At 45.5% G+C, this 17,304-nt stretch overlaps 1 protein-coding gene across 5 annotated transcripts in view; it reads left to right on the forward strand.

Annotated features, from left to right (window-relative positions):
• Positions 1–17,304, forward strand: part of BBS9 (Bardet-Biedl syndrome 9) — a 3,505,410-nt gene that overhangs the window by 1,888,027 nt on the left and 1,600,079 nt on the right. For all 5 annotated transcript variants that reach the window (XM_069613236.1, XM_069613237.1, XM_069613239.1 and 2 more), the window contains one exon: positions 4,462–4,634. In XM_069613236.1, the coding sequence (XP_069469337.1) occupies positions 4,462–4,634 (173 nt within the window). The remainder of the gene's footprint in view (positions 1–4,461; positions 4,635–17,304) is intronic.

The raw sequence follows: 17,304 nt of genomic DNA on the forward strand, positions 1-17,304 counted from the left end.
GGAGGCCAGCAGGGAACATAGTTTCACTACTTCTTATCGTACACTTGGACCACTGCTTGCAGCACCTAAGGTAAGGCCTGTTTTCATGTAGTAGGGCTTTGTGTCTGGTGGTCTAGGGGCCCATCCTTCCTAGGCGTGCCAAGGCTGGTGTGCAGCTTTGCAGGTAGCCGTGTAGGAGCAACAGCTTCTCGCGCCTTTGTTTGCTTCACTCTGGTTGTGTTGACATGCCGCTTGCACAGGACTCTGAGATGGTGAACCAGACCCCTGATTCTCTCTCCGGTGACTCCATCTCTTTGGCAGGGTGTAACCATGCCTTTGCCTGGGGCACTGATAATTCTGTCGGTTGCAGATACTCTTCTCCAGTGTCTGCAGCGTTTCTGAAAATCAAAGAAAACCTGTCCGGCATTTGTTGTTTTGGGCATGAGTGATGCAAATGGATACTGTGCATAAACAAACTGGCACATGAGTTGGGGCCCTCTCAACTGCCACGTACCCCTCAGGGTAGTACTAGCTCTGGATTCCACACTGGGAGGCCTCTGATCCCAGGCTGAGAGGAGTTCCCATACCATCTTGACAAGGTCAGACTACTCCCTTTGTCAAATATGTTAAAGTGCTATACTTTTATTGTGAGTGCTACTACAATGCTCTCTCCATCCTAGGTGACACAGATAAAGTACATATCAAGGGCTCCTCTCTCTAATTTCCTGTTGGTTATTTTTAACAGCAATGCAGTTTTCTAGTATCAACATGATGAAGTGGCATTAAAACCCAGAGAAGGGATTGCAGGGATGTAGCTCTAACAGGTCTTTGCTGCCCATACCACATTTATGGACCTGAGGTGAAGCTGAGAGCACATAATCAGGTTAAGGTACGATGACACTGGTTAAAGCTCTACCTACAGGGTTGTAATGCCATTTTTAAATAGAAAAATCACAATAATAGGTTGGAAGAATCACTTGCCAGTGGTTTTCCAGCAATAACACCAAAGTTACACCTGGTGTAGTGGATACATTGTAATTCAGCAGATTTTCATGAATACCTGCGGTTATTAGTGTTAATTACCCGCAGCAGTATTCCTGAAAACGAATATGCCAAATTCCTGACTGGGAGCACTTAGACACATTTCTGTTGGAAAAGGGAGCACGCACCCTCTCCCCTCCTACACGCACCACCTCTCTACCCCACCATTTTACATGGATCTGTAATTGCGAGGAAGAGTCATTTGGCATCGTTTTATAGAAGATATGCTGTTTATCTCTTGATCAGGTCAGGTTCTACAGAAAGACCATTCCAACGTGAGCGTGAGAGTCTATAGGGGCACCACGAGGCCCCTGATTGACCCTCCAATAACCGCAACGGGCAAGGGGCCATAGCACCATATGGGGCCGCACCAAACCTAGTACTGGTTCACCCGCAAATGCATTGAATGCCAGGACAATGAATAGTCAATATTCACGTTATGTCTTTCTCCTTATCCAGATTCGGAGAAATCGCCTTTAGAAATTCATTGAACTTTTTATATATTGGATATCCATTGCTTTACCTCTTCTTTATGTTGTAAAAGCTGTAAACAGTGGCGGCTTATGAATATTTGAATTGGAGGGGCATACATATTTGCCACAAATACGAGTGCGAAACCAGAGTGTAGCCAGGAAGCCCAAACCAGCCAAGGAGTGTTCAGGTGGCTTCTCCACTCTCCTCTACACCCACGAGAATTCTTTTGTAAAATGGGAAAAATTGTGTATTATTATACAGCACACGCTTTGTGAAAAATAGAATAATAAGCCACATAGTTTGTAATTCGTTTTTTAGGGTAATTTATGAAAACATCCAATAGATGCAAGTCACTAACACTGCAGAGGAGCTTTTCCCCATAATATATGCCAGTATAAAAAACATTTTTTTTATGCTGGCTGTGACATACATGTCCATGCTGGCTGGACCCATAGATGCCCATATTCCCATATAAGAACATACTATTTTTTGCTTTGTGCATAATACCATTAATACATTAATGATACTATAAGAAACCGTGTCCAAGCTGGCTCTTCCAATCTATGCCAGTACCTACACAGAAGAACTCCTGTTGGCTTTTCTATTAAAAATGTCATTCTTAAATAAGAAAACATGTCCAACACGTAATAATACTCCTGCTTGTTTTATAATATATGCTCAGTAAAACATATAATGCCACAGTAAGAAATGGTTAGGCTGGCTACACCAAAATGGCAGTCTATCCAACCAATAACACTTACCATGCTTGCTTTATCACAGGTCACCTGTGGTGTAAATCAAGCATCATGATACATGTTATTGCGTGGCTAGACTGGCATTTTGATGTAGCCAATCTAGCAATTTCTTACTGTGGAATGACATTTTTTTACTAGGGATCTGTGACAGATGCCTTATAAAAAAAAGTCTTGCCACAGGATTGACAGACTAGCGGAACCAAAAACCAAAATGCCAGTCTAGCGACATAACATATATAATGCTTTCTTTATCATAAATGTCCAGTGAAAAATGGCATGACGGAGTAAGAAATGGCTAGACTTGCTGCACGAAAATGCCAGTCTATCCATGCAATACCACTTATCACGCATGAGGAGCGTTATTGCATGGCTTGACTGGACTGCATTGCTGCAGCCAGTCTGGTTATGCTTTCTGACTCTGGCATGACATTTTTGACTGGGCATCAAGGTTAAAGCAAACATGATAAGTACACAGTGTTTGCTTTAAAGTTGATGCCCAGTAGAAAATGCCATGCCAGAGTCAGAAAAAATAATAAGACTAGTTGTCGCAACGTAGGCTCGTGTAGCCACATAACTCTTACCATGCTTGCTTTAACCATAAAGCCCAGCATGGTATGCTATGCCAGAGCAGAAAAGTTAACAACACTTGATGCAGCAATGCAGTCCTGTTTAATGAAGGAGAAAACGTTAGAAGGCATTGAATGGCGAAATACCGAAAGCACCAAAAAAGGCCTGGGCATTGGGGGGGAAACCCATGGCAGTTCCATCTAACAACAAATCCTGCAAACATGATGCGTTGCTGCATGGCTAAACTGAACTATGTTGCTGCAGGCAGTCTGTTATGCTTTATGCATCTGACATGGCATGTTTTAACTTGGTGCGTTGGTAAAAGTAAATATATCATGTTTGTTTCAACATTGATGGGCAGGAAAAAAGAATGCACACCCTCCCCGGTCCTCTAAATCAGAGGACCACTGACCACCGTGATTGGGCATCAGATTATCCCCTAATCAAAAGCTAGCTCACGTGCTTGCAAACAGGCCTCTGATTTGGGGCACCATGTCCCCAAATCAGAGGCCCACTCACTGTGCTGGTGAGTGCCCCTTTGATTTGGGGGCTGCAGAGAGGGCGTGCATTTTTCACAAATCTGTACACATTCACTCATGCACCCATACACATTCACTCTCCCATTCACGTGCACACCCACACAGCATGCACTCTTTCGTTCATGTCCGCACCCAAACATACATTTATTGATCACACTCTCAGCCACACACACATTCACACATTTGTTTTCTTACTTACAGCCCCGGTCCGGAATCACTTCTGCCAGGTCCAGCGACAGCTCTCCGACTCCAGCGCAACATAAACAGGAGTCGGGGGGCGTGCAGGAGCCGGAGTATGCTCCAGATGCTCTGAATCTGCAGGGAGGCACCGGAACAACCCCTTGCACATTCAGTGCTGTGGTACCCCAAGTCTGCATCCCCAGTAGGCACTGCAAGGCTGGGGAAGCAAAACGCCCTGTCTTGCTTGGACCATTGGACATGTACGCTGGGATGCAAACTGTCAAATGGAAAACGCATTTCCCTGTGACAGTCCAAGCCAGCACTAGAGCGCCCCCTCATCTGCTTGCTAAGGATGAGGGATTGGGCTGACTTGGTGGCTCGTACAAAAGGGTTTGGCCACCCTGTTGCCCATCATGGACGAGCCGTCCCAGGCTGCTTAAGTGTAGCTCTTGAATAAAGGAGACTTTGAAATGGCTAATGTTTCAGAACGGCAAGTGTTGTAAACAGTGCACAAAGAAACCAAGTTACTGAGTTAGGGACGTTTTTTGCTCGTGGGTCCTAAAATGCGATCTCGTTTTAGATTCCTCAGCAATTATGGAGGGTGCAACTGTGCCATGTGGCATTTTCCAGTAGCGTATAATTTTAAATCCACAGCCAAGTGTAAAACAGGTGAATCTTTTAAAAAAAGTGCCACGAGTAGCACCTTTAATTTAAGCACTAACATTACTAATGTGTAAATATGTTGTACGATGTTTTCTTTATGCAGAAAATTGTTGGCCGTTTTGGCACATTATTTGGTAGCCCTTTCTGTCTTAACATTCTAATGTTCACCAAATGCATACTGAGTGTGTTCAGAAGATAGAGCATCTTCTTGTTGCGGAGGTCCAGTTTTTGCATTAAGTCTGTTTGTGTTTTATACCTCATAGAACGATACAGAATTCAGAGTGAACAGTTTGACGAGCTTTGGCTAGTGCTGAAAGAGCTGCTACTGCGATTTGAAGACCATTTCCGGAAGCAAGGAAGCAACGACTTTGCCTGCTCTTTTTCGGGGCCCATCCCATTGCCGGAGTATTTCGAAGTAATTGATCATCATTTTGAGGTAGGCAGTGTGTTTGCCACCTAGAGTTATTGATGTGATCACACGTTTTAACCTACAGTTTGGTTAGCACGTAGCACTAAACTCATGTAATCATACTCCTCAGCAACTCACAGGAAACACATTTCAAACTGGACACCAGATGGCGCTGTTGGACCTAGAGCCCAGTGTCATACAAATGTCACGTGCCCCATGTGTCCTCCTTTCATCCTTCCTTCCCTAAGTTCTGTTTTCATTGTAACAGTCGCACAGAAGGATTTGGTGGGTTATTTACACTATGCAGATTTTTTGATGAACACTATTTTACATTTGATTCTGGTTGCCTTTCTATTGGATTTTTTGAGGTGTCAGCGTTTGTATTTTGCTTTTTAAATGTTGTTTTTTTAATGCAATTAGTCACCCTTCTTACTAAAGGAGCATCACGCTCGAGACCAACATAATTAAAGCAAGCACTATCATTTACAATTTGATTAAACACAAAATAGAGGAATGCTTTTAAGGAAAACCCCAGGAGAAATAAGACTGCGTCATAACTCCCTGAATTGAATAAGTACGTAGTGCACTCTTCGTCCAGTGGTTGGGGGCGTCACCTTCTTTGCACTACTCTCGATAAGGCACGCATTCGCAGAATCACTTTGTAAATTAATTTTCCTATGGCACTCTGGCAACCATAGGCATACTTGTCATTTGCAAAAGGAGGCCAACTCAATTTTTCTACGTTATAATTTTTTTCTGAAGTGGTTCATGCGGCACTCCTTTTTAGGGAATGTGGAGAACAGGCGTGTACTGAGACATAGAGCTATAATCTTGCGCCAGTGTTCATTCTGAAGGCTAACTTGGCACAAAGCAGAATTAAAACATAAGACTTTGCAGGTTCCATTACAGACAGTATAATGGCAGAGAACACTAATTAAGAAATAACACAGAGCTGGTGGAATATATACTGCTCCTTAATAGCCAAAGCGCCCTAGTTAGTAAATGTGTGCACCACATCCCCATTAAAGAGTGGCAACGCCCCTCACCGAGATAGTTAGCTCTTAGTTCCCTGGCATGCTTTCCTGGAGGACAATAGTTTTTCAAAGTTGTGAAATGTTGCAGTGATAACAAAAACTTCAAAAAATGGCGCCATGGAAAATGTGTAATGAAATTTCCATATTGGCTATTGCAGAAGAGCGGAAGAGGCGGGTCAGCCGGGGGTGTGTTGTGACTGGAGACCGGGGTCTGGAGTCTTGTAGGCAAGAGTGTGGCATCCCAAGGCAAAGTGAGCTGAAATGCTGGGCTATTACCATAAGGTCAGGCCTGCACTCAGAACTCCCCAAGTTCCTCATCAATAACACATCCGGGTGGCAATGGCTGTCAAGTGTTCTGTCCAAACAATATTTTGAATGGCTTGTGTCCTCCCACGAATTCTCCATCTTTGATGTACCAATATCCTGCTTGCAGTTTCAGAAAACATTTTGACAACAGACAATATTTCTCATTTGTCTTACTTTATTTTAAACAGAACATTCTACCCTCGTATGAAATATTCAAATAGCTTTATAGACCCACATATGGAGCGGTACTCGGCATTATGGTCCCTTTTGCCATGTTCGAGGCCCAATCACAATTCAGCCTTTCAGTGTCATAATTGAGCATTAGCACCCAGGTATTCCTGCCTGTTAATGGTTTTAGTACCAATAAGGGGGTGGCAAAACAAAACATAAAAAACTTGATGACGACTCAGGTGACAACTTTGCTGCAGCATGCAGACATGGTAACATGGCCGCGCTGGGGGAATGCCTTCGCAGGCAGGAAGAAAGCCGAGGGAAGTTGAACAGCCCGTCGCCTCTGCTCGGAGAAATTTGGTGGGTGGGTCTGGAGAGTGGTAGTGAAATACAGAGGCGAGGCGAGGCAAGGTAAGGTGAAGCATGGGTGCTGGCACCATCGACGACCTAATGAGCCCTGCCATCAGAGTGGAGGAATTTCGAGCAACTGCAGGCTAATGGGACCCAGAATTCCTGAGGAATTCTCATTTCTGATTGAGTCCATTAGAATGTTGGAAAAAGGGTGCCATCACTCACTATAGCCCTCGCTACGAGTCTATAAAGCTGTAATACCTTGGAGAAGTGCAGGCCTGTGCTCACGGATGAAGTTTACATAGAGTACTTTTCTGCAGGGGCTGGATGCTGACCTTCAGTGAGTAAAGAGGAGCATTTTCCTGCTGAGATGAAAAGTTTGGGTTGGATATTGGTGTACAGCATGGTCAGAGGGGAAGATGGGCTTCATAGTGTGCAGGTTTGAATGGCAAAGCATGTATCGTCTAGAACAGCATGTTTTGTCTGTGCAGATTCTCCATTTATGAAAGCTAAGTGATATGTGGGGTCTAGTATGTGGAGGAGGTTTTGATACCCGGGTGCTGTCGGGTAAAGTTGATGAGGAATTTGTATTCAAGACAGAGGATCATGAATTGCGTTCTTGCTCTGACTTGGCAGCCAGTTAAGTGTTGGGGAGCAAGGGCGGATGTCCCAGGCCCCTCAGCGATTTAGGACGGTTGTAGAAGGAGATGGTGTGGGGGAGCTAAGAGAATGGAGGGGGCCACCCGTAGAAGCTGGATTGTAGTGGAAATATAGTGAATATGGGTACTAGCAGTATGTGTTGCATGAGACTCCATTTTAGAAGTTAGACACCATCCTGAAATCGAAGCCTAGTGTTAGAGCTATGCCAGTATGCTTAATCCCGTCCCGAGGGTTAGAAGGGTGTGCATGCATTTTCTGCTCACAGCCATGCAGAAGGTTAATTCATTGGAAATACACAGTTCTCCATTGCGTCTTATAATTAGTGCATGTAACCCAGAAGGAATGTGCCCTGCAAGGGTAAGAGAGGGTTGGAGTTGATTTTCGAAGAGTTATCCCACGTGAAGGGGAGTTGGGCCTTTAGTCCCTCGCCATTCCAGACCTTTAAGTTATAGTAGTCAGGGACCCCCGAGCCCAGGACACATGCATTTCAGTGCACTGAACAGCCCAGGACCCCAGGCCATACAACTGTACATTGCCCGATCGATCAGGAAGATCAGAGAGCAGTGACGGGCTGCCCCCACCATTGGTTCATGTGATTTGTGCTACGAGGGATCAGGGGAGAAGGTGACCAATTTAAGCTGCGAGTGGGAAAGTTGTGGAGGTGCCAGCATATCTGGGATTGGAGCAGGGTTTCTCTTTTATTGAGAAATTATCACAACCTCGAAAGTATCCGCCTCGCTCATGTCCAGGTGCACTGTAGAAGCTATGAAATATTGAATTGTGTAACTAAATTGCCAATTGGAGCCTTTGTACTCCATGAAGGAAGAAGATCATCCCCACTTGGAAGAAAATGGACAGAAAATGCTGGGACCAATCTGGCATCCCGTATGGAGCAGGCTATATGTGTATAGGATCGCACCAACCAGCTATCTGGATTTATAACCTGTGTGATGTATGTCACTTGTGACGCCATGTACCTTTATAACCCATTGCTTATGCTGTTTTTGGCAGAGCGCTTCCTGGCATCAGAGTTCTTTGCTGGTACGCACGTGTATTTCTGTGAGAATAAACGTTGTTCTCTTTGCAAGAGGTGTGCTGGGCCTTTTTCCCTAGTGGGTTGTATTTTATCTGGTGTGAGCATTGAGGGGTTACTCTACAGAAGCCTGATGAGACTTTGGGAAATGTGGACTCCTTTTTCAGGCTTGCTACATCTCTGGTGGATGTGTTCTGTATCGTTTGTAGGCAGTTCATCTCGTAGTCATGTCGGCCCAAGTACAGAACATTGACACAGTTTCTTTTGCTGTTGATCAGAGTGCCTGCTACTCTTTTGAAGGTCAAGCTGCATGTTCAGAAGTCGTCCTCGGAAAACAGTATGTACCTTTCAATGCTTTGTTGATTTAAAAGTACTTTTTTGAAGAGTTATAATAGAATGTGGGCTTTGTGACCACTACAGAGGGTTTTACAGGCAGCTATGTAACTACTGAGACATCGCAAAAGGGGCACGCCTACAGAGACTTCCCCATGGCTGCTTCAATTGGATGTTCCAAGTTGCCCACCGGGGCCCTTCACTAACCACCCCAGCACTAACAATCACAGCGACACAGCTCATAATAGGACTGCGAGACTTGTCCTTGGCCTCAAGCCCAGGGATCGTATCTCTCCAGGACTGAAATCTCTGCACTGGCTCCCAGTGGCTGCGAGGATTACATTCAAAACCCTCTGCATTGTACACAAGGCCTTCTGGGGTCTGGGGCTGCAATACCTTCAACTCTCTCTTCCTAAATATCTTCCTTCTCAAGCTCTTCGCTCATCTGCCTCCAACTCACTCAGGGTCAGTCGCTTCTCCAAGCAACGATATGTTGGCAGATCACTCTCTTCAGCAGGGGCCTCTCTCTGGAACAGCCTTCCTGCCTCCCTGAAACTCGAGGAGAACCATCTCCGGTTCCGGAAACACCTCAAAACCATCCTCTTTGCTTCTGCTTTCTCTCCTCCCCTCCCTTGCTGAATTCCTGACTATAATTGCACTGGTTACCTGGCCACCCTTTTTCTGATCTCTGGCGCAGGCCCCGTCAACTGCCCACCTGCAATGCTTCCCTGGCAATCTCTGCACTTGGGGACCGTTTTCTGTATCCCTTCAGTCCCCTTTCCAGCACTTTGTCTGCACTTCCTTGCACTTGCCACCAGCTGGCTATTTGTGTTTTATTTATCTTATTTATTCCACTTCCCATGTACTACACTTTCCCCTTCCCCCGTCGCACTTTCCTTCCCCCCTTCCCATGCACTTGCGCGATCTGAATGACACCTGGCCTAGTAGGATCATTGTCTGTCCTCCCTTTGTTTCCCCCCCCATGCCTCGTTGCGCCTTGAAACACTTATGTATAGGCGCATTATAAATGCCATATCATATCATATCATATCATATCATATCATATAATACACTATTCAAATGGTTGTGTCCTCCCACGTATTCCTCATCTTAAAATAAATCTGTCCAGCTCTGCAGCTTTGGAATTTATGTTCGACAGAGGGCGCTGTATGCAGTCAACATCATCATCATCATCAGCATAAATAGCGCATGCAGTGCCTGTTGGCTTCAGTTCAGTTTTTCCGAGCTAACCTAATCTTGTACCAGGGTCCTCAAAGACCCAAATTTACCTTTCCATATGGCACTTCAGATTGGGAGACTCGGAAACTGCAGCTGCAGTAAATAAAAACTTTGCAAGGAAGTACAGACCTTTCAGCAACGACCCCGGAATATGTTACCAAGCATCCTACACCTGAATGCTTGGTGGTTCAGGCGGCTACTTCTACCAGGCAGTCGGCTTACCCATCCATCCCACCTGACGGGGATGACAAAAGAGTGGTTGCCTGGGCGCGAAAGGTTTTCACTGCGGGAAGTATGGCTTTGAAATCCACTAATGTGACTTGCACATTATCTAGATTTACGTTTACCCTGTGGCACTGTGTTGCCATGACAACTGATCACATCCCGGAAGGTGAAGAAAGAGACAGCTTCCTGGTGATCATAAAGGATGGTAAGGAGGCAATGAGTAAATGTCTCCAGTCAGGTTTGAATACTGTAGACAGCATCAGCAGATCCATGGCTGCTAGCAAGGTATTATGCAGATTTGCGTGGTTGAGGAAGTCTGGGTTTGCACCAGATGTGCAAGCAAGAATACTCATCATGCCCTTTGACGGCCCAAGGTTGTTTGGCAGCAAGGTGGATGAGCGTTTGGAGAGGCTGCAGACCTGAATGGCGGCAGCTCAATCCTTTAGTGCCGCCATAAGACAACTTAAGCAACCCTATTCAGGCTCATCTTCTTGGAGGGGTAAGTCCTTGAGTTTCTACTCCTCAATTGGAAGAGGACAAGCTGGTCAAAGGGGTCGGGGAAGATTCCCTCGTGGTGAACGATGGAGAGGTGCTAAGTCAGCCCAAGCAGCAGCAACTTTACCCTGAGTCGCTGCTTCAGCCGCCTCTAAACCTCTCTGAGGTCTTGACCCACAAGACCCCGGTGGGAGGCAGACTTTCTCAGTATCTGAGCGAACGGCGGGACATTACTTCAGATGCTTAGGCATTGGAAAGTGTGGCCCAAGGTTACTGCCTTCCTTTTCAAGAAAGGCCTCAGGATCATCCACCGGGTTACAACTCTGTTAGAATTCCGGATCTGCTCCTTGTGCAGGACATTTTAATCCTGCTAGAGAAAGGTGCAATAGAACATGTACCTGTAGCAGAGAGGAACAAGGTTTGGTACTCAGTATTTTCTCACCAAAAAGGACAGAGGATTGAGACCCATCTTGGACTTGAACAAGTTCTTTAGGAAGGACAAGTAAGTTAAAGATGGTTACCCTTTCTCAGATCCTTCAGGCTCTCCAACTCCAAGACTGGTTGGTATCATTGGACCTTCACGGTGCTTACTTTCATGTGCCAATCCATCTCAAGCACAGAAAGTACCCGAGATTCGCGGTTGGCGGTTCTCATTATCAGTTTGGAGTTCTGCCTTTCGGGCTGACCGCCACCCCAAGGGTTTTCATCAAGTTGATGGCACTGGTGGCAGCGAGTCTTGGGAGAGGGGGGATTCACATATACCCTTACCTGGACGATACCATCCCAAAGACTCCAATTTATTGGAGCACTCCTGGATACTTCCTCGGGAAAAGCCGTGCCACCCGAGATGAGAGCTCAACACATTCTGCAAATGTTTACCAAATTCCAGAATGCCCAGCATCGTCCGGCCTTTGATTTTCTGAGGTTGCTCAATCTCATTGCTTCCTGCATTTTCCTGCTGCCGGAGACCCGCCTGAGAATGAGATCCCTGCGATGGGCTCTCAGGACTCAGTGGTCACAGTTCTCGGGCAAGATGTCGGACCACCTGCAAGTTCCGAGCAGAGTTGCTCAGGACTTTCTGAGGTGGGCTTGCAAAGACAACATTCTCATGGGAGTGTCTTTTTGGCAACCATGGCCGGAGATAACGGTAGTGACAGATGCCTCACTCACAGGGTGCAGAGCCAACACCAGCGATCTGACAATGAACTGTTGTTGGTCTCCATCAGAGTCCAAACTACATATCAACTTTTTGGTGCTGACAGCGATCAGACTAGCGCTGAAGGCCTTCCTGCCATCTGTACGGGGAAAGAATGTCCTGAGAATGACAGACAACACAGTGACCATGTACTACCTCAACAGGAGAGGAGGTGTAGGGTCACTACCACTGTGCAGAGAGGCAATGCAGCTCTAGGTCTGGGCAATACAAGAAGGAATCTCTCTGTCGGCAGTTCACCTAGCCAAAGAGAAGAACACAGCGACAGAGCCCCTGAGCAGGCAGAGCACAGTCTCCCACGAGTGGGAACTAGCTGAGGAAGTCCTTCAAGAGATCTTCACCCTTTGGGGGACCCCTCAGGTGGATCTGTTCGTGATCAGTGTCAACCGGAAGTGCGAACAGTACTGCTCCAGGGAATTTCCTCCAAGAGGAGCTCTAGGACACGTGTTTATAGTGGATTGGGAATGTCCACTCCTGTATGCGTTTCCTCCAGTCCCCGTCATTCTTCATGTGATCAGAAGCTTGAGAAAGTTCAGGAAATCCATGATCCTAATTGACCCGGATTGGGCCAGGAGGATGTGGTACCCGGACCTTCTGGACATGTCCATTTGCCCTCCAATACGTCATCCACAAAGAGAGGATCTTCTCTCACAAGAGGATGGTCGGGTTCTCCATCCAGAGTTCAAGACACCAGCCTTCACGCATGGTTTCTGAAAGGCTGAGATACAAGTATTGGGACCTCCCGGATGACATAATGGAGATTTTGCTTTCGTCCAGCAGCCCAGCAACTACATTTTTGTACCGTTGCCGTTGGAATAGGTTCAGCAACTGGTGCAAGGATAATAATGTGGATCCATTTCTATGTGACACTCCCATGGTGCTCTCTTTTCTGTTATATTTAGTCAATTGGAACTATTAAGGGTTACCTAGTAGCACTTTCTATTTTCCAGCGCTCCTCAGAGGAGGATTCATATTTTAAGATCCCTTTGATTGTCCAATTCTTGAAGGGTCTTACTAATGTATACCCCAGTTACATTCAATTTACCTGTTTGGGACCTCAATCTTGTGTTAACGTTTTAAATGTGTATTCCCTTTGAGCCTCTACACTCATGCCCTTTAAGACTCTTGACATTAAACACAGTTTGACTTATTGCTATAACATCAGCTCACAGGGTATGGGAGTTACATGCTCTTTCTTGCAAACCTCCTTATAAGATATTCTATAAAGACAAAGTCACTCTCAGGGTAGAACCTTCTTTTTTGCTGATGTTGGTCTCAGTCTTGCACTTGTCACAAAAAATGACCGTACCGACATTCTACCCACCTCCTCATCCAGGGAAGGAGGAGGAGTGGCTACATAGACTGTACCCAAAAAGGGCTCTTAGTTTGTATATATCCAGGATGGCTAAATTCTGCAAGGTTGCTCAACTTTTTATTGTTATACTGGTCCAAATTGGGCCTTGCGGTTCCCAAACGAAAAATATCCAGATGAATTATCCTGGCTATTGGCAAATTCCACAGACAAACGGACAAGGACTTGCCGGAAGGCCTAAGGTCTCATTCAACAATGGGCATGCCCACTGGGCCGTCTATCCATACATTTGTAAAACATTATTGTCTGGATTCTTCCTCCAGTCAGGGAGGACATTTTGCAAAAGCTGTCCTCCATTCGGTCCATTATTAGATCTAAATTTAATTGGTACTCCCACCTCCAAATTATTTCTGCTTTGGCAGTCTATCATAAGATGAGGAATACATGGGAGGACACAATCCATTGGAAGAACAAGTTACTCCTGGTAACGTTCTTTTGATTAGATGTTCATCCAACATATTCCTCACCGCCCCTCCCAGCCTACTCTGCCGTACAATTTGTGTTCTCAAACTCTACACTTTCTGTGAGCCTACGGTCTTTGGTACGCCTGATAATTCCACTTCCAGAGTGGGAAAAACAGAACTGTAGCCATCAGGCGCTGCATGCGCTATTTATGCTGATGATGACGTTGACCTTCGAACGGAGGCCCTCAACTCGATGACACTGTATACAGCGCCCACTGTCAAACAAATTCCAAAGCAGCAGAGCTGGAAAGATATATTTATCATAAGATGAGGAATATGTGGGAGGAACATCCAATCGAAAGAACGTTACCAGGGGTAAATAACTTGTTCTTTGCAAACCAACTAAGCCACAGAATAACCCTCCCGATGAGCATCAAACAGATAACTACACCTCTACAATTAACATACATATCACGGTCAGTGCATCCTATAACGCAAAGCTCCTCTCTGGACCCAAATGCCTCTGTGCACCTGACCAAGAACACCAATAAACAGAACCACGTGCTCAGAGTACTTCCCGTCAGTATGCATCAACACAACAGCAAATCCATCTTTCCTTTTCTCTCTCCCTCCACTAACCTAACCCACGTCATCTTCCTCCTCCTCCTCCTCCTTCTCCTCCTCCTCCTCCTTCGGGTCTATCAGGGATCATTTAACTGGCAGCGGTGCACAATAGAATTACCATTAACATAAGACGGCATATGACAGGCCATAGGATGAGCATATTGAGTTGAAGTTTATTGCTACTTATCCATTTCCTCTGGGATATGACCCAATACTGACATGTAACTATCAGCCTCTTACCTGTACACTGCACGGACAGCGCAGTTCTAGAAGCCAGCACCCTCTTGACACTACTCTGCACTGCAATGCCCTTCCCCGCAGAGCAAAACACACCAGAATGCCATTCAAATGGAGTGCAGAAGACATGTATTCAAAACGCAATGCATACCATAACACAGGTTTTAGGATGTTGCTCATGGTGGAGCAGTATTATTGCAGCAGATTATCCAAGATCGATTTGCATATTTTTAAGCCAGAAGCTGACCTCTGGATGATTCCTACAATAAATAACCAAGGAGTTCTTTGCATTAACCCAAAACCTCAGCCTTTAGGTGAACTGTCTGCTTCATTTTGTACTTTTTGTTTGTCGTTAAAATATTTACTGCCGGTAAAAAGGGTTTCCCCCTCATTTAGTTCACTTTAACAGTGGTAAATGCTCTTTGTATTAATGTATACAGTTTGCTGTTGTGCTGTTACCATATTTTTAGGAGCATCTTGGTGTCCAGCTCCTGTTAGTCACACCATCGTAATGCATATATATTGTATCTTTTGAGTCTCTGTAGTTGGGAGTATGTAACAGCCTGGCATGTCCATCATTTACAAATAAAAACCTTTTTAGTTTTAAGGACAGTAATATATTCTCCAGAGGTACACCAGAAACAGAATAGGTAGACGATTTTGGTATCATTTCTTTATGTTGAATTATTCATCCTTGATCACAGAATTGTAATTTGTTGCTTGGATAGATGGGTTACCTTGTCTAATCAGGGGTTGCGGAATCCACTCAACCTCTAGCATTTTGACACACTTTTTAGGAAGGTCTAAAACCATGTTAATTGTACTAGACCCCTGTGGCAGAGTATCCATTCCAAAATGTTTGTTTGCCCTAAATGCACTGTCAGCGGCTCTAGGTGGAATCAGTGCACCATGCAAACCCAAATTACCTGGCAGTAAATCTCTTATAGACTCCCCTTTAGTCTATTGGTGAAGGCAGCGTTTTTGGTGGGCTCTGATGTGGATGCTCAAAGATGACCCAGGAGTTTGACTGTCTGAGCCAGCCTTCTTTGAGTCGGCTTTCGCTAAGAAACGCACACAAAGAAGTGCTTGTTGAGATCTGTGGTAGTTGGCACAAGAATGTATCCATGTATTGTATTACTATTGTGATACAACAAAGATCTTGTATGTTACCTGTCAGTATATTGAAATATTCCACAACAGAGCCCCAGAGTGCACAATGCATGTTGCTGGATGAAGTGTTTGGCTAGCCTATCCAGGCCTTCAACGGATTAATTTAGATTTTGGAAATGTCCTGTTATAGCATTGATAATCGGTCAGAAAAATGATTCTCTATCGATATAAATTGAATTTAATTCAAGAAGTCAGATTATGGTAGGTTATTGTAGGCCTAGCCCTGGTGCTGTGAAAGACACATTACAAGAGGTTTGAAAAATGAAGTTTGTTGTAAAGGAATTGTTTAATGGCTTTCTGATGGTGGGGTTCAGAACTCGGAACAGACGAATTTCAGCAATAGGATAGATGAAGAATGTTTGCTGGACACACCTGCCGGCAGTAGTCTTGGTGGCACCTGTTAGAACTTGATTGAGGAATAGTGTGACAAACTTAGCTCCATATACAGTAGCTTTAGCAGTGTTCCCCTGACAAACTGTTATGGCTCATTATTGAGCGTGGAGGCAAGCTAAGCTTTATTTGGGAGCACTGTGCCAGTGAGAGAGAAAGTGTAAGAACTGAGGATGTGGTAAGGACAAAGCAGCGTTGTCTTAGACTTCAGCAGTGACGCGCTCCTTTTTGTATATTCATGCCAGGGCAGATCATTAGTTGAGGGCCAGTGGTGAGGGGCGACTGCTTTGGAGCATGGTTCCTGTGGCATTTCTGGCTGTTGCAGCCACACCTACCCTAGACCGTTCGGGTTAGGCGAATTCCCCAATGCTGAGCCACAAACTGTATATGTGAATTGTTGCCCTTTAAGAATGGCTAAAATGGGGGCAGCACCATCCCACTTCATGAGTATGAGTAGACATTTATTTAACGTGCACTACGGACTGAACCACCTCTTGGCCCTGTCCTGCAAATCCATTTTTGTGAAGATAAATTGAGTAGGCTGCGGCCTGTTGCCACTGCCACTTTGTGAAAGGTGAGTGAGAGAAAGAAAGATAGAGGGAGAGAAAGAGTACAGGGAATTAGTGAGTGTGATGGAGAGTGTGGTCAGATGGGGTGGAGATAGTGCAAGTTGGTTGCAGGAGTAGAGTTGTGGATGGAGTGAGACAGAAAGGGCAGGTGAAGGTGATGTTAAGGGATAGGCGGAGAGATTGTGGTAAGGCGTGGATAGAGAAGAGGGGTGTAATGAGAGGTGAGACAAAGGGTTTAGTGAGAGGTGAGAAGAGGGTTGTATTGAGAGGTGAGGAGAGGGGTGTTATGGGAGGTGGGAAGTAGCCTTCCAGGAGGCAACAGAGGGACTCCAGGTCAGCTCCAAGCTGGTAGCATTAGGGGAAGGATGCTGGTCAAATGACCAGGCCCTGCCACTGAGCTTCACCACTCACCACCAATTTCACCTGTCTTCTACTTGGGTGTCCTCATCAAAGGACGGACAAAGCCCTCACATTTCTGTGCCTGTCTGGGCCTGATTGGGCCAAGGCCAGACCTGATATCCTGCATTTCACCTACAAAGTAGTGGTTACACAATTATTCTCCAAAAGACATCACCATGTGTCTAGGGTTCGATCAGCCAGGCTCCTGGGCAGCCCCAGCAAGCTACATTAGTGAACCTCAGCAATATTGCTCTTGTCCCTATCCAACACCCATGGACTATAGCACATTCCCCCTTATGCTGATCAATGCTCACTCAGCAGTTGATCACACCGCAGAAATCGCCAATCTATCTTGCACTACAACCTTGACACCCTCTACATCATCAAAATAGGGTTTACCGCACACTCCCCCATGTTTTCAATGACCTCCTGGCTACTGCATCCAACATGCTGACTAGTCAGTAAGGGCAGG

Source organism: Ambystoma mexicanum, chromosome 5p (assembly GCF_040938575.1).
Source record: "Ambystoma mexicanum isolate Mex_15411 chromosome 5p, UKY_AmexF1_1, whole genome shotgun sequence".
Taxonomy (NCBI): Eukaryota; Metazoa; Chordata; class Amphibia; order Caudata; family Ambystomatidae; genus Ambystoma; species Ambystoma mexicanum.